The sequence below is a fragment of the Ammospiza caudacuta genome, chromosome 4 (genome assembly GCF_027887145.1).
Source record: "Ammospiza caudacuta isolate bAmmCau1 chromosome 4, bAmmCau1.pri, whole genome shotgun sequence".
In the NCBI taxonomy this organism is placed as follows: domain Eukaryota; kingdom Metazoa; phylum Chordata; class Aves; order Passeriformes; family Passerellidae; genus Ammospiza; species Ammospiza caudacuta.
Window position 1 is genome coordinate 26,154,840 of NC_080596.1, and position 25,951 is coordinate 26,180,790.

A 25,951-nucleotide genomic window follows, 5' to 3' on the forward strand; every position below is an offset into this window, starting at 1 on the left:
CTCTCTGGGGTTTATTTGGAGGGGCAGGGGGTGGCCCCTCCTTTTCCTCCCCTAAATGCACTATTTTATAAACACATTCACTCGATCCAGGTTCCTTTGAGTGGCATTTCCATGTGCCCTTACTCCAAGGGTGTAAACACACGTCAACTTCTGGTCCCACAGCTTTCAGAAGCAAAACAACAATGAAAAGCTGCAAAAAGAAACAGCACGGGGACCTAAATCCCCACCACTGCAAACACATCCTCAGTGATGTTCTTTTCAAGTGTTGTGGAGTTAAAAAATGTGTTCATACAGCTGTCAGGCAAATCATGATCTCCAAGCTTTTATTACGTGCCTAGAAACTATTTGGTCAAAGACTTTCTACTGCCAGATATTGAATTAAAAAAAACACACTATCCACCTAGGACTCATTTTGATACATTCCAATTCTGATGAGCTGAACTGCAGCAGATGCCTCTGGATTTCTAGAACTGGCTGTTCAAAAGAAAAAAACTGCAACAACAACAAGAACTAAGCCCTCCTAGGGCACAAGTGTGCCAGGAACATGAAACCCTGCACTGCCAAGTCCACACAAACCCTCATTTCTACACCTTCATCCTTTCTGCTGCTTGCTGGCACAGGACACCAAACCAAGGAGCCACCCTGAAATAAGAGGCATCCCCTGTTTAGCACCTGGGAGCTCCTGCCTTGCTTGCTCTGTGTCCAAATGGAGCAGTTTGGATTTGGGAGACGGGTGGCTCTGACGCTGTTGTGTGGATGGTGGCACAGGAAAAGCCAGAAGATCAGGATCCCTCACTGGAGCCCAGCAGCTCCCAAGTGAGTCACTTCTGTGCTTAACTGTTCCCTGCTGCCCATGCCAATGGCCACTCACCTCTCCTGCAGGCTCCTGCATGCCAGCTCCATCTTTACTCAGTGTTTTTGGTCGAGCCAAGGTGTGCAAAACAGAAGCTCAACCTCTCTGCCGTGTGCTTACCTTGGCCTCCCTCCCCTGCTCCTGCCGCTTTTCCCAACAGATGGAGCTCCCTCAAGATGGGCAGTGGTTTTAAACAGGAGAGAACACCATCACAGTAACAAGACTACAAAGCAGCCCCAGGAATTATCTCCCCTCCAAGACACATTTCCTCCAACAGCAAACATTGGCCACCAGAGCCCCTCCTCAGAGCCAGGCTTTGCATTCCTAACTTAAAAACACCTTTCCAGCAGTTATTTTTCAAGCCAGGTTTTCCTTATTATTATTACTACTATCCCAGTGCAATTTTTTCTAGGGAATATTTTCCCTAATTGTATTTGTGCAAACTACCTGTTCATTTGGCAATTACTAAGAGAACTTAACACGCTGGCTGACCCAACTGATGCTCTCCTGCTAAGAAAATAAAAGCAGCTGTGCCAAGTGCCATGGCACAGGCATGGAACTACTTGCTAAGCACAAGGCCTGTGTAATTTTGACACCACCTTCACTGTTTCGCTTTAGCGAGCACTTTGCTTTTCTTCCTAAGAAGTAATCTAGCTTTGAAAAATTCTATATTCATCTCTAAAAAAATAAGACAAGTATTTGTATTAAAAGCTGGAGATCATTGATTTCAGCAAGTTATGGCTTTTTTTTTTTCCTTAGTGTAAGCATAGATATATATTTTTAAAACAAATTTCAGTAAGTGTCTGGGTGTTAGTACATGTTTTCTGTTTCCAGCAATGTTCAGTATTGTATGTGCTTTGCACCTCAGAAGTGAGTCTGCCAAGGCACTTAGAGAATGTAAGCAAGTCTTCCAGGGACTTCATGAGAATGGGCTACCACTGACACAACACAAGAACCCATCCACCAGCAGAGTCAATCCCCCAACCAAGCACGTTTCCTTAATAAGCACTCAGCACCTGCTAGAAATTCCACAATGAATAACAACAGTAAAATAATATTAATTAAAAAAAAAGCTATTTACCACATATCACTAACAGAGAAAAGATTTCCCCTAATAAAAGCACAGAAAAGTAGATCTCAGCTGTCACTGGTAACAGCATAGGGGGGTTGTTTTGTTGTTTTTTTTTTTTTTTTTTTTTTAAATTAACAAAAAACAAATACCACACGCTCGCTTAAAGAAACAAGTGACTCCAAGAAGTCCTCTTCCTTTTATCTGTCCTTGGAGGTGAGTTTTTCAATCAGTTCTTGAAGTGGTGCAAGTTCTCTTCTATCAATAAGGTTGAATTCCTAGAACAGGGATGAGGAGAAAAACACAGAGTTCTGTAGGTATAGCTGAGGTGAGAAACCTCATTAGCCAGAGCTCATCTGGCACTCAGCCGTCCAAGCCCAGGCTTGGCCACTGCATCCTCCCCTGCCCATCTGCCACTCGCTGACCCCAAGTATTCCACTGCCTGAAGCTTTTTCTTCTTAAAGGAAGGGAACCTAAGAAGATGCCGATTTTTTTTGCATAAGGGAAGGGGGATAATGTAGCTTGGAAGGGAGAACACCATTTGCCATGTCCTTACCTGAACAAAGAATATAAAGTGCTTGAAAGAAGTGTTAAGGTGTGCCTCCTCCTGCAGCTGGATCACTGGGTCGAAGTGCTGGTGGTAGATGTGGGCATAAACTCTGAACAGACGCTTGAGAATTGTCTTGGCCACTGACATGAAGTTCTTTGGGAATGGTACGCCTGGGGAGAATGAAACAGAGGGCTTATTCTCCAACTGCCAGGCATGTTTGTCTGCTGTGAAAGCCACTACAGGCCAGGGCAGATGGAATCAGTTCCAACAGCAGACCTTTGTCACTGCACAGGTTTTACTGCAACCGGCTGTAAAACGGCAGGTGGCTGCTGGGAGCCATGAACTCTTCAGTTGTCACTTCCCCAGGCTAAAAAAAGATCTGTATCAACCCTCTGAAAAGAGGAAACTTGCCTAGCTCCTCCTCACCTACCAGTCTCCCCAGTCAGCTTAGCTCTCCTGCAGCCTGTCCCCAAGTCCTGCCTGAAGGCCAGAGGCTCTGGATGCTCTGGGGCCAGTCAGGACCTCCCCAGAGCTTGCAGGTTCCACCATCAATGCTCTCATGTTCCTGCTGCAGCCTGCCCTGCACACATGCACATGGCATTTCCTCCTCTGCCTGCTGCAGCACACGGGAAGTTCATACTTAGCTGCTTAGTTTGTGGCCTCTGAATCTCTCCCTGAAGGCAGGGTTTTGTCTAAAGAAGCTTAATGAAAATGGGTCTAAAGCCTCAGAAACTATTTGCAAAGTTAAGGCAACTAAAAGATCCCCCCACCCCGTTATCTTTCCCAAACTGTTGGTTGGTCATTATTTCCCTCCTGCTTTTCAGAAGAAAGCCTCTTTAAAACATCTATTTTTTATCTTCACTTCAAGAAAACCAAGCAAAAATAAATCAACTTAAGATCAAAGCTGCAATTCAGCTTCTTTGGAGATAAGGCCTGAAAGTTTGTCACGACAACCAGATATCCCTTCTGTGACAAAAAGCTGCCAGTTACTGGTTAGAAGGGTCTGAGACCCTCTGATGTTATTCCTAAACAAAATGAATATAACACCAGATATACTTCTGGACCCAGAATTGTGACAGGTGTTTATTAGGAGCACGAACAGATGGGTCAGAGTTCATGCATTATAACACACCTTCAAAGATAAGTGTGTGCAGACAGATAATGTAACCTCCCAAACCTGCCCCACACATCAAGCACTGAGAAGACCTTTCACCCCTGGAGTGTCCCTGTGCAGGTGTAACCCGAGTGCCCTGCTCAGCTGCAGTTACCCCCTCACCTATTTTGGAAGGAAAGAGCGTTTCATCGTCCAGCTGGTCCTGGACCCAGGTCATCAGGTAATCGATGTACTTGGGTGCGGAGCACTTGATGGGCTTCTTGATGTTGGTGCCATCTGCCCAGTGGTACTCGTACCTGGGGTGAGACAAGGTGGCCTTGAGCACCAGGGAGCCACTCCTGATGGGCCTGCACATGGTGCATCACCTTGGAAAGATGGTGCTAAAAACCCCAGCACACCCAACACGGGGAGTGTGACAACACCAGCTCCCGGGTGAACCACAGGGTTTGTATGCTACAGATCATACACGAGGTTTTATGCAAGCTTAGCTGATAAATCTGTCCTCTCAATTTGTTTAGCAAATTTGGTTTTGTCAGAACAACTGCTGGGAGAATATTTGCACCATAAACAAATTTGATGAGGGATTATGAAGGTGCTGCTCACAACGGGACAAAAAACCCCCCATTTTTCTAACAGCAACAAATCACAGGGTCTGAAAGCATTTTAAAACTGTATGCAAGAAAACATGCAAAAATCCCAGACACATCAAATGGACCATTTGTCTGGATTTATGAAAAAGCAGGATTTCTCACCACCCAGTAATGCCCTAATACCAAGATTTAAGTGGTATTCATGTAGGAAAAAGATCAACACTTAGCTGAAATGCCAGGATTTTGCTCTGGTGCCAGAGCAAAACAACAAACTGAATTAGAGTAGGAAAATGCAGAAACACTGGATGTCTCAACAAAAGCATAAGCAAAAATCCAAGAAGGGCACAGGGATTCTTATTCAGGCATCTACTATTTCTACAATACCTACGACGAACATTTTGGTAAGCCCCAATGGAATGCCTGCATATAAAACCTTTAAGTCTTCATTTAAGAAGCTCTCATTAATGTTTCAGAAAAATAAAAAAGGGGAAAAATAATTTTGATAATTAATTTACTTCCCAGGTTAAAGGAAAAAAACGAACACCAAACAAATATGAACACAGACCAAAAAATATCAACTTGCTATTTCCCACCCACTTAATAGACATTCAAATCCTTCTTCTCTTTCACACCCTTGTCACCCAACCCTGGCACTCCTCTCAGCTGGTCTCAAGCTTTTACGTGAAAAATCATCTCAACAAGTGCCCCCAGTCACCAGTGTGTGAGAAAAACATTCTTACTTGGGGCCAGCAGACATGACAGGGCAGCTTTCCTCCGTGCAGAAGTCCGTGATGGTTCCATAGAGCATGTTGATCTGGTTGAAGAAGTCAACAGCTGGAAAGCATGGAAACCACCTGTTAGCACTCTGCAGCACAAGATTCCTACAGCCCAGGCTGTAAAGCACAGCTTCTGGAATGGTTTTTGGGAAAAAACTCCATTGTTGTTGCTTTTTTAAGATCCATTATAAAAGAGATGCAGAATGCAACCACTGACTTTCTGGAATAGCTTCCAGCAAGAACTATTTAATTGTTCACTGCAGCAAAATCTTCAGTTGGAAGACAAAAAAATAAAGGAGAAAACCTTGTCATTTCCTTTCCTGAAAGTTTGGTGTATTTTATTACAATCCCAAATTCTACTGGCAAGTGTGGAATCCAAGAAAGATTTCCAGCATAAGCTTTCCAACTAGAGAGAGCAGGTACTCGTTAGGTGACAGTGCCTTCCCTCAGGCTTTGTATTCCCAAGGCACACCTTTCCCAAAAACATCTCATACAACCCCAGACTACTTCGGGTGGGAAGTTCCACCATCCAGTTCCACCCCTGCCATGGGCAGGGACACCTCCTGCTCTCTCAGATGGCTCCAAGCCCTGTCCAACCTGGCCTTGGACACTTCCAGGGATAGGGCAGCCACAGCTTCTCTGGACAACCTGTGCCAGGGCCTCTCCACCCTCACAGGGAAGGATTTCTTCCTAATAGCCCATCTAACCCTGCAGTTATAGTTACTCTTTCAGTTAATTACTCCAAACTCTTAGAGAAGACAGTTCTTTTTCATTCTGTCACAAGGAACTGTGATCACTGCAATCAGCTTCTAAAACCCACTTTATCTACAGGTATTTTCCAGAGGATAAACAGCCAAGATTAGGCAGATGTCACTGGAGCAAGTCACAGCTACTGCTCAGCAGATGCAGGACACCAGCCCTGGCTTTTCCAGTGCCCACAGGAACTGTTAATTATTCCCTGCTCCCAGCAGAAACCACAGCCCACTGCTTGCTTTGAGGCAAGCATGTTCAGAAAACCCACACAGGCTCCCACAGAATGCCTGATTATGGCAAATCCTACATGTGGAAGTCTCAAAATCCACAGGCCCATCAAGTCATTCCCTAAGACACCAGTCAGGTTGAGAGCAGAGCAAGAAGCAGCAGCAGGGCAGAGCATGTTTGTTTTTGGCTCTCAGGGTCAAGAAGGGCAAAAGCAATGACTTGAAGTGACACATTTTGTCTCCTGATGAGACCCCTCTGTGAGCAGATGGAGCTCACAGCTACTGCTGGAGCCTGGCGTGGTGCAGGGATGCTGAGGGAAGGGAGCCCCTCACCAGCTCACTGATTACACTAATTGCACTCCAGCTAGTTCAGCAGTCAGGTCACTCGGGAAGGGAGGAAACTGCTGCCATGCAGGAAAGCAGACACACAGAATGCAGGAACCACCAAAAGGGAAGGATGCCAGCAATACATGAGGCATCTTGAGCAATGCTTACTCACACAAGTGGGCTGGCTTTTTTCTCTAGTCTAGTTTTGCAATGCAGTGTGAATTAACTTTTGCAAAGGATGGTGTCAGCAATTCCAGCCTGCCCTGGAAGCAGTGGCAAGTGGAGCACCAGAGCACTGCATGATGGGCTGGGAACAGGAAGGTGAGAGTCAGTGGAACAGTTTCACTTCCCAAACATCTCAAAGAGCAAGAAGAAAAAAGGCAGAACCACAGAAACAACTGGAGAACATTTAAATCAAGCAATAATTTCTACTGCAGTGCACAATCAATCCTGTACCACACTGGAGCACATCAAGCCTGAGAGGCAAAAGATGAGCAAACACCAGACAGGGCCCAGAGCTTGTGGCAGCCAAAAGTGCACAGTGCGAAGGGAGACTCCATGCTCTAGGAGCAGAGGGCAAAATCTATGCAGCAGGGAGAGGGAAGAGGAGGAGGAAACCAGGTCAAGCAATCAGAAAACACTAATTTAGGCATCATTGTTTAGCCTGAAAGCACAGAGTTTGGACAAACAGCTTTAGAGGAAGTTAAAAGAATGACATCAGAGACTTACCAGAGCAAAGGCTCAAAACTTGGTAGGAACTAAAGGAACTAACTTCAGGAAAATTACAGACCCCATCAGAACCACAGAACCACTCAGGCTGGAAAAAGACCTCTGAGATCATCAAGTCCAAGCTGTGGCTGATCCCCACCTTCTGACAGCCATGTCTAGCTGTTCCCTGGACATCCCCAGGGATGGGGACTCCAACACCTCCAATGCTTGACAATATTTTCCATGAAGAAATTCTTCTGGACATCCAACCTGAACCTTGAGGCTGTTTCCAGTCACCCTGCCCCTGCTACGATAAACTTGCCAGAACTGCTCCCAGGAGAAGCAGTTCCCTGGGAGCAAAGCCCCACCTGGCTGCACCCTCCTGTCAGGAAGTTGTAGAAAGCAAGGCCCCCCAACTCCCCTTTTCTCCAGGAACAGACAGGGACACACAGCTGTCCTGCCCCAAGTGTCAGCCCACTTCCAACAGCCCTGTGATGAAGAGAAGGCCAGTGACTCACTGTTAACTGCCACCCACTCATTGAGGTCCTCCCCCTCTGGAAGCATCACGGCCATCCGCAGGTTGCCGCTCCCCAGCGTGGCCTCGGCATGTTTGAGCAGCTCGTACTGGTGGGACCCCTCAGGAATATTCTTCTTTGGTTTGAAGGTCTTGGAAGAGCGACTGCCACTGCAAGAGAGAGGGGAAATCTTTAGAGACCTTTTGGAACAGGAAGCAAAAAGGAAACAAGCACACTAGTCACGGGTAAGGACAGGATTAACATGAAATACTTTACCCATTCACGTGTTTTCACATTGCAACAGGGTATTTACCAACAACTGGGATGCTCACCTAGCAGGGATTCTGACTTGTTTGAAACCATTTTCTGACCTAATCACTTCCTTACCTAAAATTCTGTTTGGAAGAACATGGACTGGCTTAGGAAAAACGTTTAGACATTTGAATTTTAAACCATGGCAGTGAGCCTGGATGGCACACAAGCCCCTAACATGTCAGAAATACAACATGTAGAATTAAATATTTGCAGGGAAGTGTCAAATGAGTCCGTATTTCTGAGTATTTTCATGTATGAGCTGAGAGAAGAGTTCTGTCAGAATGGGCAAACTGAGCTCTGAATTCCAATGCAAGTGGAAAGCTGCGAAACCCACACAGCAGAATTCTCATCACAAACACTATCCAGATCTCATTCCTTGATATAAAAACTTGGCCAGTGTTTCACCATCTCTCTAAGGACCAAACAATTTTTTACTGGTGGGGTGCAAGGGCTGTCTCTCTTCATTTGAGGTCCCGGCACAGGATGCCCAGAGAAGCTTTGCCTGCCCCTGGATCCCTTTAAGTGTGCAAGGCTAGGCTGGAGGGGGTTTGGAGCAACCTGGGCTAGGGGAAGGTCCCTGTGCCTGGCAGGGGTTTGGAACAAGATGGGCTTTGAGGTCACTCTTAACACAAACCATCCTGGGACTCTGTTCCATGGTCCCAGAGCTGCTCTGACTCTCAGGGCTCCAAAGGAACAGCAGCATCCTCCCCTTCCCACAGGCCTCTGAAGCAATCCTGGCTCCTGGGGGCTGTGAAGAAGGGCTTGGCTGGAATTCCAGGGATCCTGGGATAGTAGAGCTGCACAGCCATGAGCATTGCCATGGACACCCCAGCAACAGCAGCACAGCCTGCAGCTAAATGCAACCAGGAGCCAGAAGGACAAGGAAGGAACGTCCTGCTCCCATCTGTTCTGTTACAGGACACTTCTAGCTGCTCCCAGGCATCTGCACCTCACCCTAAGCCAGGATACCAGACACAAATCCTGAATTAAATAATTGCCTCCCAGTGGGAGTGAGAAGCTTCTGTGGCTCAGGGAGTTGCTGTCACCTCTCACCCCTCCAGCCATCTGCATGTGGTGCCAGAACAGACTCAAACCAGCTCTGAACAAAGAAGAAACTAACAAAAACCCAAGGAACAAAAACCCCAAATCTCTTGACTGACTACTTTACTTAAACCCAATTATTGTCTTTTCAGGAACAAAGCCACTTCAGAGGCACTTGGCCAACATGAGGAGTGAAAATACAACCTAAAACATCTGGAGAGCAGAAGAGACTAGGACCACTATCTTTCCATGTGTCAGCATAAGCAGAAGGAACCCAGCACGAGCTAAATACAACCTGGAAAAGGTTATGAAATAACTAACCCAAGCAATTATTGTTTGTATTTTAGCACTAAAAGTAAGCCCAACAAAGGAACGAGGGTTTGGGAGTAGGGCACAAAGAAAGCATGGTGAAGGAATTCCCTAGGCAAGTAGTTTGTTCAGACATTCTGGGTAGGAATTCACTGTACCCACCCCAGCCTGTGAGTCTGCCAGCCAACAAACCAAGTCACTGCAGATCTGCTGAACACCCTGCACAGATCCACAGTCAAGGAAGCAGAAAATGCAACATGTTGGAAAAAGCTTTAGGTAGCATTTAATCCCTGCTCCCCCCTTCCCAGAAACAGGGGTATTCTTCCCATAAGCTGCCAAAGGCTGTAGCAACAGAAAGAAGTACTGCTCTAAGGCAGTCCTTCCATCTTGGCCTCCAACACCTTTCTGATCCCTGCTTCTCCAATGCAGCACAGGCACCCTAAGCCAGCAGGAAATGGTCTCACAGTCAAGGCAGGCAGGCATCCAAAAGGAAAAGCCATTAGGGTAACTGCAGCCTGGTAGTTGTCACGTGCTATGGAAATACCTGCAATTTTGGCAATAAATTGTCAGAATTTCATACATTTATGTAGTTCACCCAAGCCAGTTAACACACTCCCTGAGACACAGCTCAGGGACACCCTAATGCAGCCTCCATCTTGACAGGATGTGGTTTTTCTTGGAAAGTTTGGTTAAAAATATTGCATTACTAAACAGTACTCTAATTACCTTATTAGTCCAGAAGCTCTCCTATTATTTAACAAGAAAAAAAATTACTTTTTCTTATTATGCCGATCTGTTTGACGTGGCAGATTGAGAAAGTTGTCTTGACCCAGGTCTATTTCCTCAACCTCTTGAGCAATTGGTGAAAAAAGTTTAATTTTAAAGAGTTCTGCCTGTTGGCCAACAACACACAATCATCCACGCCTGGGTCACATGTGACATTCTATTTTCAGCCACATTCCATCATGGAATCAGCCAGCTCTGTAGAGGTTTTCAAATGCTTTAGGACAGTAGGCAGGACCTGCCTTTTCTTGTTAGGAGTCTCTGAGCTCTCCTTCATCTTAACACAGAAGTGAAAGGGGACAGAGAAACCAGTGAGGATGCCATTTTCCTTGGATATAAGGAGGCTATGAAACATGGAGCAGGTTGCACCATCCCCACAACGTGCCACAACCAATATGCAGCCTCTCAAGGAGAAGGGACTCCTCAAGGTATTCCAAGGACGCTTTGCTCCCTTCCCTGCCACATGGACTGCTCCTAGCAAGTGATTTCTCCCTTCTATTCCTGCAGGGATCTGCACCCCAGCAGTGCCAGCTGCAGCTGGGCCCAGCACTGAATGACGAGCTGTGGCTGAGGCTGTGTGCAGGGCTGGCAAGCCCTTCCCACCAGCAGGAGCCCACGCAGCCACGTCACCAGCGAGAACACCACATTTCCTCCAAAGCTGCAACTTGAGCCACTCATCTGCTGGCAGGGGGTGGGCTTTGTGATGCACCTTCTGCAGGCTGCTCTGTCTCAGGATGGTAAGAGGATGTTTCCAGAAGAAAGGCAAAATGTGAGGTGTTCTGCTCACCCCACACTGCCTCAAACAGCTCATCTCAGCTTCAAAGGCAGCACTGGCAGATGTTCTGTGCTCAAAGCACCTTCAATACCCAGCCTCAGCTACGATAAACTTGCCAGAACTGCTCCCAGGAGAAGCCCTTGGGCTGGCCTAGCTTAAACCCCCTCACTCCCAACCATTTGTCCACAGACTCCTTCAGCAGGGATTTTTAACCATTTCCACCAAGTCTGACGCAGATTTGGGGAAACCTGAATTAAACCAGGTAAGTTTAGGCAACACACTGCCACAGGCTAACCAGTGAGTTTATCACAGAAGCCCCCAAGTTTTAGCTGTGCACTTCTTTGTCTCCCTTCTCCCGCCATGCCTCTTTTTAAACACAGAAACACTCCAAGACAAGACCCAAATTCCAGAAAACCAAACATTTCCAGCCTTTAAACAATAATACAGGCCTTCAAATGGTAACATCCTGCTAAAAATAGGAACATCGGAGTGAGAGCGGTTTGTTTCCACCAGCCAACACATCCACATAGAAACTAAAATAAAAGCTCGAGCTACTTTTTGACAATGCAATCAATAGGTGCAGCCTTCAAACACCTTTTCCCTATGAGAACCACAGCATCAGAAGGACAGCAGGTAAAATTAAGCTGAACACATTCAAAATCTGCACTGATGAGACTGAACTTGAGCACTGTTATCTATAAAACTGAATAGTCACAACATTTCTGTTCTGAAGAGAGACAGTGCGAGGGCAAAGCGCTGCTTCCTTCAGTTCCTACAGCACCAAAAAGTCAACTTTTTCCAATCCAATTGTCATTCACTGCAGGAAGCCTAAGTCCAGCCACTTGAATCTGCAGGTAACAAAAGCAAGGCAAGAATTCAGCATGCATTCCATGCAGCAGCTCTGGGAAGCAGCTAGGAGCTGCCAACTCCTTACACAACACAGTTGCTCTCCCAGAGTGTCAGGCAATGGTTTGAAAACAATTCCAGGCCTAGAGCTTTTGTTTTAGTTTAAGGAGGAATCATTGGCACCAAACTGAAAAACTTCCCCAGACACATGGTCATTCCTATAGGAACAGAACACATGGGGCTCATTGTTTATTAGCTACACCACAGAGTAACTTTAATTTTCTGGAGGTTTTTGAACCTGAAGATGCTTCTCAAAAGGGGTGTGGTATTTCCTCCTTCCACTGGAGTACTGACAGGGAAATCAGTGTTTCCATGAAATTTTTCATTCTCTACACATCAAGGTGGGGACTGAAATCTGGCCTCCCCTTCCAGGGAAAAAAGCTGTCTTCAAAGACTGGACATCCCTACAGGATGGCAGATGGAAAAGGCTCAAGCTCATGAACAGCTCTTAAAAAGCACAGGTCGCACTATACACAAGACCTGACACTTTAAAGGAGCAGCTGTTTATCAGATGATTCATATGCAGGAAAGAGAAAGTTATTTAAGGTAGCCCTAAGGAACAGTTTTTGCTTTTGCTTGCCCCAGCCACCACCCCTCAGCGTCAAAGCCGACATAACCCTTACACATCCACATTCTTAAAATGCTTTTTTTCTGCTGTACGCACACAGTTTAGAGCCAGTGACTTCGAGCCAATGTGGGATTGGTCCAGCAAAACTTTTACACCCACCAGAACACCCCTGAAGGGAAACCTCTGCTGGCTGAGCTGTGAGCAGGGGACAAGCTCAGCGTGTTTGGAGGGCGGTGGTTCTGCTGCGCCGTGTGCCCTCACTCCCCCTGCAGCTGCACATTGTGCCAAACCCACAAGGACGTTAGGTGGCCACAGCCTGTTTTCCAGCCCAGCCAGGTACCTACACTTCCCCTGCCTCCCTTTTCTGTCTGCAGGCTGACAAAGTGCCTGTAAACAAGGGGGAGGTGTTGTGCTACAGCACTGGTGAGTGTTACAACTCCACCCAATGGCGTTCCTGCTATTTACCCACTTGGATGCAACCCTTCTCCCAAGCAACCACAATTCCCAGTGCAAGGAACAAGCGAGCATCCAGAACCCCATCCCATGACCGGGAAATCATCATCACTTTGCTATGCTTACAACCAAAATAAATTCCCTTGTTTCATTTACAACACATTCATTTAATACACTTTCATCTCCTGGAAAACCCTCAAAATAAACAAAGCAAGACACAGTTGCCCTCCTTGGATACTACCAGAGCCCTGTCTGTGCACTCCAAACACAATTAAACTACTCCCAAGGCAGCCAATGGCTGCGGAAGTGACTCAACCTCTCCTGCCCTGTTCCCTGCAGCACTAACACAGAGGGGCAGGCCAGAGCCACGAACAGCAGTGTCCATCACAGAAAAGCCTGCATCTAGGTTCTCCAGGCAGTCGTGCCCTCCTGACTTGCAGGGACAGGCAAGCAGACAGGGGGACAGCATAGGAACTGGAACATTTCCGTGGCACTAAAGCTGCAGCCTCCCCAAACTGTGGATGCCACTGCACTGCCACTCTCTAATCTCCCACAGACTTTTCCCCAGACCTTTAAGACCACCAAATTTGAAACACATTTTCACCCCAACTAGCAACAAAGAAGCTTGCAGCAGAGACCCAACTACCTGTGCACATTCTCCTCCTCCTGACAGCCATTTGAAATCCTGTGGCATCAGAGGAATCAAGATTATCCCAAATATTTTGTTGCACACTCCCAGGAATCCAGTGACTACCCTGAGGCAAACAACACTGTCTTCACCCACAAAACTTCAAGCTTACCACAAACAGACTTGATCTTCTTAAGAAAGGTGAGCACTAGTCTTTGCTGTTCTGTTGGGTCCTTTCAATCAGACTGAGGTTCCTCATCTATTTCAATATTAACATTTACTGTGTACATACACACACACCTCGTGGCAGTGTAAGGAACAATCCAAACTAGATATATTTCTTCTAGTATCCTAATATTCACATAGTACTTGCTTAATAGCATGGGCTGCTGGAGCTTTGAAGAAGGCAAACATGAAGTACTTCTCCAACTCTTGTTTTATCCTACGAGATGGAGTTCACTATTTTGGACATTTCAGCCCCTGATTAAGCTCCCTGCAAGCTAAACAGCACAATTTCCCCACTAATGTTCCCCTCCTTTCTCAGGGATCCCTTATTTCTGTAAATTAGCATCAGCTCACTCAAAAGGGAGGGCACAGCATGAACTCCAGCTTAAGTCAGAACTTCACCCAGTAACATTCCCAAGTTTAGTTTCCACAAAGGTTCAATCCTCTTTACTGCAGGAATCTACCTAATATACCATTCAGTGGGCACAACCACTTTTTTCTTTTTCAAATCTACCCTTCCCTGTGTACAAAACTGAGCAACTCATCAAAGAACTATAAGGAAATATGTGTGATACTCGTGATTCCCTTACTCCAGCACTTCTTCCATGTGATGAGCAGGAAGCAGCATCCCACACCAAAGGTGTCTGCTGCTCCCCACAGCCAGCTGCTGCTCCTGCCTGGCAGATTTCCTGAGGTTCAGCTGAATTATCTGTCTGCCCATGACTAACACAACACCCTCTGCGTCCCAAGCTGCTGCTAACAGTCACACCCTGTAAATACATTTACAAGTAGGAAGCAGAGCTTTGCAGAAAGCCATCCACAACCCGCTGAGGGTGATAAATTGCAGTAATAAAAGCTTGGCTCTAGCATCAAATTAGATGATGTAGATCCTTACTTGTGCACCAAATATAGTGCTTGGAGAACATGCCTCAGAACATGGATGGCTTCCCAAAATGCTGATCAGTGCTTTTGGAAACCAATGCTTAATGAATGACAAAGCAAATCCAGTCATACTACCTAAAAAATCCCATCAGGGCATTTCTAAAGGAACAAAAAAAAAAAGGCTTCACTCAAGAGTTTAAGACAGTCTTCAATCCCTTTAAACACAATAAAAAGAACCATCTCTTAATGTGCTTAGGGAATAGGCAGTTAAAGGAGAAATTTAACTAAATTTCATGGAGAAAGAGTCAGTTAACAGTTTGCAAAAGGCTGCCCTTTACTGTAACCCCCAGGCAAAACAGGCTGAGGACAGGAACGCGGCAAAGGACAAACACTCGGCAACTTCCCAACAGAAAATCTCCAACAGAGACAGAAGGTTACACTGACACTTGGATTTATGGGCAAAATGGGGTCTGCATCCAGGAACTAACACTCACTAGAGGCAAGAAATAACACAGAGAACAACAGGAAGAAGGAATGGGCAGGAGGCAGCAGTGAATAATCTAACAGCTTTCCAAAAATACACTGCATTATCTCACCCCCAAGTATTTCTTACACAACCCCCACATTTAGTAAAATCCTGTATGTTCCATGGGTAACTATCTTCAGGAAAATTTGCTTATCTCTTCCAAAGTATCTTATCAGGAACCCCCCCCCCCCCCCCCCCCGGTCTGAAGCATCTGAGAGGGAATGACTGCTCCTACATAGACAGGACCACATTTCTTTTGAAGTTATTTAAGCTTAAGCATTTGACAGTTGAGCCCAAAGTAAGCTGAACTGTGCTATGAATTTAAATATTCAGACTTTTTTATTTTTCACACTCCCATTGCAGCAAGGAATTTTAGGAAGAGCTGTCAACCACAAAAGTTAGCAATGGGACATTAGAGATGCTGTTTTTCCTAAAAGGTACACCTCAGCATTTGAAAAAGTAGTATTTTGTGGCCATAAAATAAAAGACAGAATAACGCCATTCTGATTCCTGGATCCAGTGTCCCTAAAACAATTAATCCATTCAAGCAAAACCAGGCCTGTGCTACTGAAGGTGGGAAAAACACAAAGTACCAGCTACTGAAACAAAATACAGGTTATTTCATTAAGCTCAAAATAGAGAACCCACTCAATCATTATTTGGGTTGAAATGATTTCCATATCAAAACTCAGTTGTCTCCATTTCCAGCAAAAGAGGAATTTACCAAAGCTTACCTAAGCTCATTTGTTCCCTTTGTCATAAAGAAAGGAATTAGACTTGTGATAAAGACAACAAATCCAGGCATTATGAGCCCTTATCTGCAAGATGTTCTCCTTCAGGTGGGGAAGGGATTAAGATTTTGTACGTCAGCATCTCAAGGACACAAGCAATTAACTCCACAGGCAAGTGACCACACTGAAAGATGAAGTGGTGCAAGGACAGACGACAACAAAAAAACCCAAGCAAACCTCAACTAAAACTCAAGTGGAACATCATGAGCTGGATCTCTTCAGGTACTTAAGAGCACAAAACGGAATGGACTCCTGCCAAAGATCAGCTGTGAACTGGACAAGGAAGAGAAGAGAGGGTGAGCAAGGCACAAGCATCCTCACACACCAGAAAAAAAAAAGCCAGAAGCAAAGTTGGAACAAGCAGCTAAGGTCACAGTTGGATTTCGGGGGGAAAAAAAGACACAAGAAGAGTGAGTGAATTCGTTTTCACGGGCTGCTTTTAGAAGCACCAAAGTACATTTGCAAGGCAAAAACTACTGTTACCTTGATGAATTCTCAGGGTGGGACTGACACACAAAATTACCATCTCCTCTCCGTGCACTGACTGACTGCTGACTCAGGCTATGGATTTGAAATGGGAAGCCAAGCCCTGAAGCAAACAGACAGAGATGCACCACGCTTTGTACCTAAGCTCACTAAGAAATTACAAGTTATTTCAAACTTATTTTCCAGGAACCAATTGAAGCTGCATGGATACATGCAAATCCTCAGATCTCGTTCCCTTCTTTCACATCCCCTCCCCAAAATATCTACTCAAGCAGCAGTGCCCTGGGAAAGCATTTGGGAGGGATCTGTGTACACAGATGACAAAGCAAAGCACTGGATCCTCAGAATACCACGTCATGACATGTGAAGGCTGGAGGAATTTTTCCAAGTCTGTGAAAAGAAAGTGTTATACTTAAAACAGATTAAAAAGCAGCTGAATTTATGACCCACAGGCTCCCTGTGTATTTAAAAGGAGTAGAAAAACCCAAAAACAGAGCAAAAGCCAAGCAGTCAGTTCATTGTAGCTCGGCTCCAATAGGAAGTGGCTTAGTTTACAAATGCTAAAAGCATCACAAAGTACATCCTGCGGTTTATTTAGGCTGATTTGTGGGTCACAGGCTTATTGATAGCTCTGGCACCAAGATCTGCCTTACTGCTTATGAGGGAAGACTTAAAGTGGCCAAATTTAATGCAGTTATTTACTTCTCCAAGAAAAACAAGCAGCTTCACTCTGTCAGCCTCTTGCAACCCTCCAGCCACCCACTGCCTGGCAGACAAATGCTTCCAATATTTTATCCTTTTTCAAACAAGATAAAAAAGACTATGTATGTGTCAGGTGGAACTGTGGCCACAAAGAGGCCCAAAATCCAAAGCCCTGTCTGCAAAGTAAAAGGTGACAAAGGCGTTTGATAAAGATGAAAATGCCAGCCACTCTCCAGCACATCAATCACCCCCAAAACCTCGTTGCACCGCTCCTCCCTGCAAACAGCTAATGGCATTGGCTCACTTACACACAGAGGGAAGGACAAACAAGGGAAAACAATCGTGGCATAAAAGCAAACAATTAGGAAGCAATTAAGACCGGACATCTCTGCGCTGTAGTAAACACAACTTTCACACTGAACAATGCCTTTCTTCCTAAGCTATTTTTTCCATTACAAACGAATCTTTCTATCTGAGAAGGAGCTATCTAACAACATTTAGAAGAGACTATCACTCACTTCACCTACTACGCGTTCCCAAAACACAGCAGCAGGGCCAAACGGTGTTTTTCCAAGCGCCAGGCCAAGCGCAGACATCTCCCAGCCCGAACTGGTCTGCACACTCTGTGACTCCGAGGCAGACTCAGTCTTGCAGAAATAAAAGCCAGGCAGCAGCTTCCTCGCTCTCTGCCTCCGAGCTCACTGATAAGGCGGCAGCACTCCATTATGTGACACCCTAAACCCCACGTTTTACTTGGCTGTAAGCTGATTGTCACAGCTGATTCCGTTTAAAACCCACCGCTACAGAATACTTCTGCTTTCCTCGAAACTCAAAATTAATGCTACCAAGGCTTTAAAAAAAATATTTGGGAAGAGGGCAATAGCTTTACAGCTCTCTCTCCAATTTATTTGTGGGAAAACTCGAGAGACTTCTGAATCCTGGTACTTGAAAAAACAAAACAAACAATAAACAACAACAAACAAACAAAAAAACTGAAAAAACTCCACCAGGAACTGGACACAGCAGTAAGGGCAGCAGTCAAGCAGCTGATTTTATGTTAACGCATCCCTGTGTGGAGAGCTTCTGTCCTGATCCCACTGTAGCCTTACACTCCTCACGACAAAACTGAAGTAAACAAATACATTGAAACACAGCAGGGGGGAAATACCTGGATGTCCCCTGTATTTCCCATTTCTAACAGTCTGCAAATGCCTACACGCTGATTTTTCCATGAGCAAATTCCAGTTCAGGAGTGCCTACCGGTCCTCTGGGCGAGTCCTTGACTGAGAGGAGATAAACACCTCTCCCAAAGCACGGAAGGAGCACTCACAGAGCACTCAGATGCTACACTGCCCACGTTGGACAAGAAGCAGCTACCTGGCACCTCGGGAAGCTGAGGAAGGGACAAAAACAAACAGCCCTAATGTTCTCCAAGAGCAGCAGCAGCCTGAGGAATTGGGAAGGCCCCACTATCTCAAACCCAACAGCTCTGATTTTGGTATTTATCTCCAAGAGATGTCAGGGGGGAAAAAAGGTATTACCTCACTGCACCTTCTACACATATATTTACACAGAAAGTATGGTTTCAATTAAAATAAAAACAACAACAAAACAACAAACCATGTGGAGCATCAGAAGCAGCTGCCAGGCTCCACGGTGCTGTAGAACAAGGCAGTGAAGGAAGAGCACATCTTGCCCCAGTCTGGTTTACAAGTTAACTTGGCCTTCACTCACCAAAATACGTGCCCCCAACAACAGCCACTCACTCCCCTCACCTCCAGCAGCTCCTCGTCCTTCCAAGGCTGATCAGGCAACAACTACTTAAATCAATCTCTTGATTAAAAAACCCTGTGCTGGAAACCTCAGGGAGGGATTCACTAATCCAAAGATGGGGGCTCTGTGGGGTTTTTTTAAAGAAAAGACAATTTCAGAACTTCAATAATAAATCTGAATATTTTCCTTTTATAAATAAATGGTTTTCATCTAGCTTCCTTTTTTATGTAAGTCTTGCCAGCAGAGGATAACACAAGCATGTTACCATATGGCACGCCCACCAGAACTATCTTTGATTTTTTTTTTTCCTTGGAGATGTAAGCTACCTGCAACTATGCTGTAATTTCCTTTTAGAGAGAACTCAACAAGCAGAGGTTTTTTGGAACTGGATATATTTTCTAGTCCAAGTCCCATTTTTAATTTATTTTTAAAGACTCGGGATAACTTATTCAACTGCTGGAGAGGTTTACAAAGTCTTTTCAGAAAGGAAGAAACAGATCAGAAAGAGAAAACCGCGGCTCTGAAAATAACAATTGCTGTCAAACCCCAGTTGTATTAATTCAGTGACTCGCCTCACAAGACAGTCTTTTTAAAATGTTCCCCATAAGCAGAGAAAACAATGGCTCCCCTTGATTTTATTCCCCCCCCCCATGTAGCTTTATATATCACTGGCCCTAGCAACAGGGAAGAACACGCAGGGATTTGTCAGCGGACAAGGGGGGCCCCACGCACGCTGCGTTATCCCAGCACAATCCCCCTGTTCTGGGACAGCGGGGAAGCCTGCGGGAGAGCGCAGCTTTGGCACCGTGCTGGCTGTCACACTGACAGGCCGCAGCCCCGAGCCGAACGAGAAACCTGTGCCACAGGTTCGCTGCCACACAGGAAACCTCGCTGCTGCACAAGGACAATCCAACCCTCACAGCCAGCCCCAAACTGTGATCAGCCCGCTGAAGGACAGCAGTGCCACCGAGGCAGGGAACAAACACTGCTGGCACCTCCTCGCCAGTGACAAAGGGGTGAAAAAGTACTGAGAAAGACTATGCTACAAGTATCGTGCAAAACAAACGGGGGGTTTGCAACTCAAAATGCAAGCTGGCATTATCAATAAAGCTGCAGACATCCACGCGCTATCTTGGAGTAACTCTTGTCAAGCCAAAACTCCAGTCTGACAAAAGGTCATGCTAACTTTCTGGATCCCTAAAAAAAAAAGCCAACCAATGAAAAAAAGCCCCACCAAAACTTCATGTCAGCATCACAGAAAGTTTCCCTGGTCACCTCGAGGCCTAGCAGGCATATTTTCAACTTTTTTTTTTTTTTAACCCATTTCTAGATTGCAAATGAGCAAATTAGGTGCAATCTACAGCAGTCTGCCAACAACAGCTGAGGCAAATTTGCCAACATTTCTAGCTTTGCCACGCACTAACTCAGTCTCCATTTCTATGTTTCATCCACAAGGATAACTTGGAACAATAGAGGAGGGGATAAAGGTTTGCTATCCTAGGTTTCAGAAAAAAGGGTCTGAAAAAAAAGAAACCATCTCATTATTGCCTGTGACAGAGGGTGGAGGGTTTCATGCTTTTCCATTCCCAGTTAGCCAAATGCCACGGAGAGAGAGGCTCTCTAATTTGCAAACCAGACTCCCAGGACACTCGAAATCCTGTCCCCCTTTCTCCATCCACCGTGGCAGCTGAGAATGACGAAGGAGAGGGACAGCTGGGCTCCTCATTAGGAGCACGGCGCCTCCATGCACGGACAATCATTTGCACCCACCTCCTGTCGGTGGCTCCCGGAATCCCTTCGGGAGCACGATCGGCCAGCGGGATGGGGACGGCAGAGTTAAAAGATAAACACAAGGCAGGGACTGAGGAGGAAGCCAGCGCCAGGGTTATTTGTCTCCATGAGAACACAACTTACTAGGGCACTCCAGCTCTGAGATAAAGTCTCTTCTCTAAGCCCAGGCCACGTTTACATCTGCTGGTTATCAATGTAAATCTCTAAGAACAGGCAAATATTCCGGCAGCAGTCCCAGGGAAGCCGGAGTGTGCGGGAACACTCAGCGGAGACAAGGCCCTAATGGAGCTTGGCTCTTCCGGGGTGCCTTTTTCGGCCGCCTCGATCGCCCTTCTTTCCCTAGAGCGCATCTTCGCCTTAATTAATAAGTCACTGAACCGGTTTACGTTAATTGTCACAAGTACCTCGTCTTTGTTTCCAAGGGGAGGGACCAAAGTTCATTCGGTTCTTGCCCACGAAGCAAAATTTCAAGAAGTGGGGCTCTGCTCGCACGTGTCGCCCCCGACTCCCGAGGGAGCTTTTTGCCTTTTTCCTGCCGTAGTAAAGCCCGGCCAGGTCCCGACCGGGGCTCCCCCAGCCCGGGAGCCCGGGCCGCCCCATCACCTGCACCGGGGCTCACTTCCACACGCCAGCTCCTGACCCAGCTGCGCCACACCACGCTACGGCACCATCCTCTGCCCGCCAGAAACGAGAAACCCGCATCAAAATATCATAAAACCTCGGGGAGACCCCTGGGGTGGGTGTTTGGCCCCAAGCCCCTTCTCGCCTACCCAGCGACACCCCTCCGCCGGGGAGGTGCCCGGGGCTGGTGATCCGTGGCTGTTTTCAAACTCGTATCCGTAAGGGGAAGCCGCACGGGAAGGGGAAGCCCGGCTCGCTGGCTCGCCCGCCCGCCCTCCAAACGCCCTCACGGCGCGGCGGCGGCGGCCCCGCCGCTCCTGCCTGCTGCTCCCGGGGCCGCCGGGGAGCCGGGCACAAAGGGAGAGAGCGGGGAGCGGACAGAGCGGGCGCCAGGCCGGCGGGGAGCGGCGGGGAGCGGAGCGAGCGGGAGGGCGGGCGGGCGGCGGCCGCGGCCGCTCGGCGGGCTGTGCTGCCCTGCCCTATCCTGCCCGACGAGACGGCGCAAAGCAAGAGGAAAGGACCCCCCCACACGCCGCGGCTACTCACAACAAGAAGCTCATGGCGATGGCGGAAGAGCGGGACCGGCGGCTGCCTGGGCTCGGCGCGGCTCGGCTCCCAATGGCAGCAGCAGCGGCGGCGGAGGGCGGGCGGGTGCGGGGAGAGCGCCGCGGGGCGGGGACACGGCCCGCCCGGCCGCCATCGCCCCCAGCGGCCCCCGCGCCGCTTCCTCCCTCGCAGCTGCGGGTCTCCGGCATGGACGCGCTCCTCTCGGAGCCGTGGGGCTCCCCCTCAGGAGTCCTTTCATGGCCCCAGGCACGGGCGTCCCCTCACAGCCGTCCCGCCGTGCCGGCCCCTCAGAGGAGCCCGTGTGAGTGCCCCCAGACACCTCCATGGAAACGAGCACCCCCTGCCCCTCCAGAGCCCCCCTTCTCCCCTCAGGACAAAGGGGGCCAGGTACCAGCCCACAGGTCACCACCACCACCACTACCAGAAAAAGAACAAAAAAGTATTAACGGCGTTTCTGCCCTCCTTATCGAACTGTCTTTTAGCAAAACGTGACAAAAGGTATTGTAATATTTCTTAATGTTTGTTAGCAATTTCTAACTGGGCTGGTGAGGGTAAGCGGTGGGCAAAGGAGGGATACCCCTCAAGTGACACTATGGGCGGCTGAGGTAAAAAAATAAATAAATAAACTGAGGTAAAAAAACTGCATTTTTTTTTAAGAAACCCTTGGCAGGCAGATACAGTCACATCCCAGTGCGCTTTATGGCAGAAATTGCAATCCCAGGGTATAATTTTCACACAAAAATCTGGCTCTGTTTAGGTGAGTAAGAAGCCAGATTTTGGAGAGGGTGCAAGACAGGCAGCATAACCTCCAGGGATTCCCTTCTGCTGCAAGAGGAATTTGCCATCCTAAAAACCTCGCACTGCTGCAGGTAGGCCAGAAAAAAGTCTGATGACTTTCAGATCTATCACGAAAATTCAACACATAAAACAGGCTACAATCCTACACAACACTAACTTTCCATCCAGAATGTCAGGGGTTTCAGCTGTAAGGCCTTAGGTGGCCACACTTGACAGTCATTTGCTTCCCTCACCTCACATTTTTAAATGCTGAAACTGCATTTTCCACTCTGTCCTTCAGACTAAGTCAAAATGTCAGGTCAGTGCATTTCTAAGTAAATTAAAATGACACTATTTTTTTTAGGACACCTTTAAAAGCCAGTGTTTTAGTGGGCAGCAGCGGTGTAATTAAAAAGCATTTCACGACGTTTGCAATCCTCCTTTTGCCTGCATTAGCCAAAGCGTTCAATGGGTCTTGGAGCACTTTGTCACAGATGCTCAGACTTACGTTGGCCACGTAAATCAAACATAAATACATCACTGATCTTTCTGGCACATTCCTGCTGGCACATGCATAACCTCCGTTCCCACCGCTACACTTCCTCCTGCCCACAGAACGTTTCATTTTTTAAGCAGCAAGTTAAAATTAAACCTCGGTTGCTGCAGTAGGAAACACTTGGCCAGGAGAGACGCTTATGTAACGTGCAGGCTTTATGTCTCACATGAATATTGGGCTGCTGGGGATGGCTGAGGGTCACATGAAGGGCTCTCCTCGGCCCCAGGGGCTGGCAGGGAGCTGCAGCCTTACTAAGGGGGAGGCACGGCCCTGGCCTCGCCTCTGTCATCTCCCTTTATCCAGAGCGCTGCAGAGCCTCAAGAATTCCTCTGGAAGGGCCCTCGGGCTGGCAAAGTGCTTCAGTCCTGGGCTGAAGTTCTTGGCTTTTCAGCACAGCTCGGTAAACACAGAGCACTGCAGCTGAAAGCAGTGCAAAAAAAAGATCACAAAACTGAGTATGGATCAGGAACAAAAAAAAAGGGAAACGGTGTTTTGTTTTTAAAAATAACACAGTGTATAAATAATTTTGGAAAACATTGCAAGAGAACAGAAGGTCAATTTTTCTTGACAGCAGATTACACAGAGGGATAAGGAATGTTTCCCAGTATAAGCACTTGTCTTAACATCACATCTGATGATTTTCTGATCAGACTAAAGAATAGCTGGAATCGATTGTTCTTAACAACAACAACCTGTTTAACATTCTTTAAGAAAAAGGCATCCTGCCAGGTAGATAAATTCTCCAAGGCAGATACATTCTTGGTCCACAGCAGTATGGAGGCATCTCCTGAGATTTCCTAGTTTTGCAGAGGCAGATTCCCTCTCCTAAGGTGACTTCATTCCACAGCAGCTCTGTCAAGTGAATAAATGCAAATTCTCTTGTCCTAGGGTGACCTTTATAGTCTCCCATAGGTGCAGAGACTCTGTTCCGACATGTAACTAGGGAAGCTCTGAGATTCCATGGAAACCTCAGTGCCAGCAGTTGCCCAACAACACAGTGCCGGTAACTCTCACAAACCTGACAAGCTGCCAGACAAGCAAGCAGCAGTGGGTGTTTCTTCCTGTACTTGGGAACCAAGCAAATCAAAGGAAAAATGGGTGCAAGATGTGCGTCCCTTCATGAGATTTTTCCTTGCAGCCTGCTTGGCTCATAAGAGAAGAATGCCTATAACATTACCTCGGTCCCTAAGATTTAGGGATCTGCTTATTCAGGAAAACTGAAAGCACAAAAGCCAATCTAGATAGAGATAAGTGCTCAAGATTAATTCCTATGGTTATCTTAATTTTTTTTTCTCCTATAACATTTGCCTGCTTATTTAAAGAAGGTTTTGAAGAGAAACCTGGCAAGTAGGCCATGAAAGACTGGAATGTGAACCACTTGGGCACCAAGGTAAACATTCCTCTGAAAATGTGCATAAAACATGATTTACCTTGAAAACCCAGAAGGGTTGAGAGTGCTGCTGTCAAGAGGCTGTGCTGTTCTCAGGGCTGGAGTCTGTCATATGAAAGGCTGTCACAAGGAACAGTTTACAAAAGCATCAGCCAGCAGCAAGAGGGTGACATAGAGTAGCTTGTTCGCATTTTCAAACTGGTGATAAGAAATGTTCAAGGCTTCTGATAAATGAGCGTGTTGGCAACACAGCAAGATGAAAGACTTGTGCTGGAAAACCCAGGATTGTATTTTGGGTTTGATGGTCTGCAGTTGAAATTGCAGCTCTTACTTGGTGACCCTGAGGCTACAGCTACAGGGTGCTGGAAAAGAGAGGAGCATGCTGGCTTTCATGGCTCTCGTGGTCTTCCTGATCCAGCTGGGGTCCTGCTGGGCCTGGCCCATCCTCCTTCTGGATGCCTGCCTGAATACCCTGGATCTGAGCCTCCACATTCCCTCCCTGGGTTCCTCCACTGTTGGGATTTTGGATTCCAGCTTGCCTTTTCCTACTCATTTTGCTTCATCCTAAAAAATTTTTTTCTGGGTTCAGCAGGATCTACTTTCCCCACATGTGCACTTAGAAAGCCAGTGCCAGCTCTTTCCCCCTTATCCCTCTTGGATGCAGCAATGACAGCAGGACTGTCTTCCCAGACCACCTGGAAGGTTCTGCCTGTTGAGACCTTCAAGCAGGGATGGGAGTGAGGGGCAGAAAATCATCTCTCCTGGAAAATCAGTCTCCTGGGAAGGGGTGTAAAAGGCTTGTCCATGATGAAGCCCAACCTAAAACTTTTTTATTGCAAGAATCCATGTGTGCCTTGGGCTCATCCCCACAGTGTGGACAGCAGGGGAGGGGGGGATTCCTCCCCTCTGCCCTGCTCAGGTGAGACCCCACCTGGAATGCTGCATCCAGCCCTGGGGTCCTCAGCACTGACAGGATATTGACCAGTTGGCACAAGTCCAGAGGGGGCCACCAAGGTTAGCAGAGGGAGGGAGCACCTCTGCTGAGAGGAAAAGCTGGGGAAATCAGGATGTTTCCAGCCTGGAAAAGCTGCAGGGTGACCCACTGGTGGCCTTCCAGTGCCTGAAGGGAGCCTGCAAGAAAGATGGACACTGCTTACAGGGGCCTGGAGTGACAGCACAAGGGGGAATTCCCAAGGACAGAAGAGAAAGTTAGATGGGATATTGGGAAGAAATTCATCCCTGTGAGGCCCTGGCCCAGGCTGCCCAGATAAACTGTGGCTGCCCGATCCCTGAAGTGTTCATGTCCAGGATGGACGGGGGGCCTGGAGCAACCTGGTCTAGCGGTACTTGTCCCTGCCCATGGCAAGGGTGGAACGGGATGATCTTTAAGTTCCGTTCCAAGCCAAGCCGTTCTAAGCCAAGCTCTGTGACAGGAAAAGCCCGCGGTGACACCCGCCCGTCCCGGCCCGGGGCACTGGGCACAGCGGCGGGCACCCCCAGCCCCGGGGGCAGCCGGCGGTGCCCGGGAAGCGCTTCCCGTGCAGCGCCTGCCGGGAAGGAAGAAGGGAGGAAGGGAGGAGGAAAGGTCGTAGGGGCGGAGCCGC

At 47.3% G+C, this 25,951-nt stretch overlaps 1 protein-coding gene across 1 annotated transcript; it reads right to left on the bottom strand.

Annotated features, from left to right (window-relative positions):
- On the bottom strand, positions 1-21,815 carry MOB1B (MOB kinase activator 1B). The gene is made up of 6 exons (XM_058803317.1): positions 21,604-21,815; positions 7,486-7,652; positions 4,917-5,010; positions 3,749-3,882; positions 2,479-2,642; positions 1-2,200 (listed from the first exon to the last, which is right to left on the bottom strand). Exons 1-6 carry the CDS (start codon positions 21,810-21,812, stop codon positions 2,123-2,125), a joined length of 846 nt encoding a protein of 281 aa, XP_058659300.1. The 5' UTR covers positions 21,813-21,815; the 3' UTR covers positions 1-2,122.
- Positions 21,816-25,951: the final 4,136 nt, after the last annotated feature.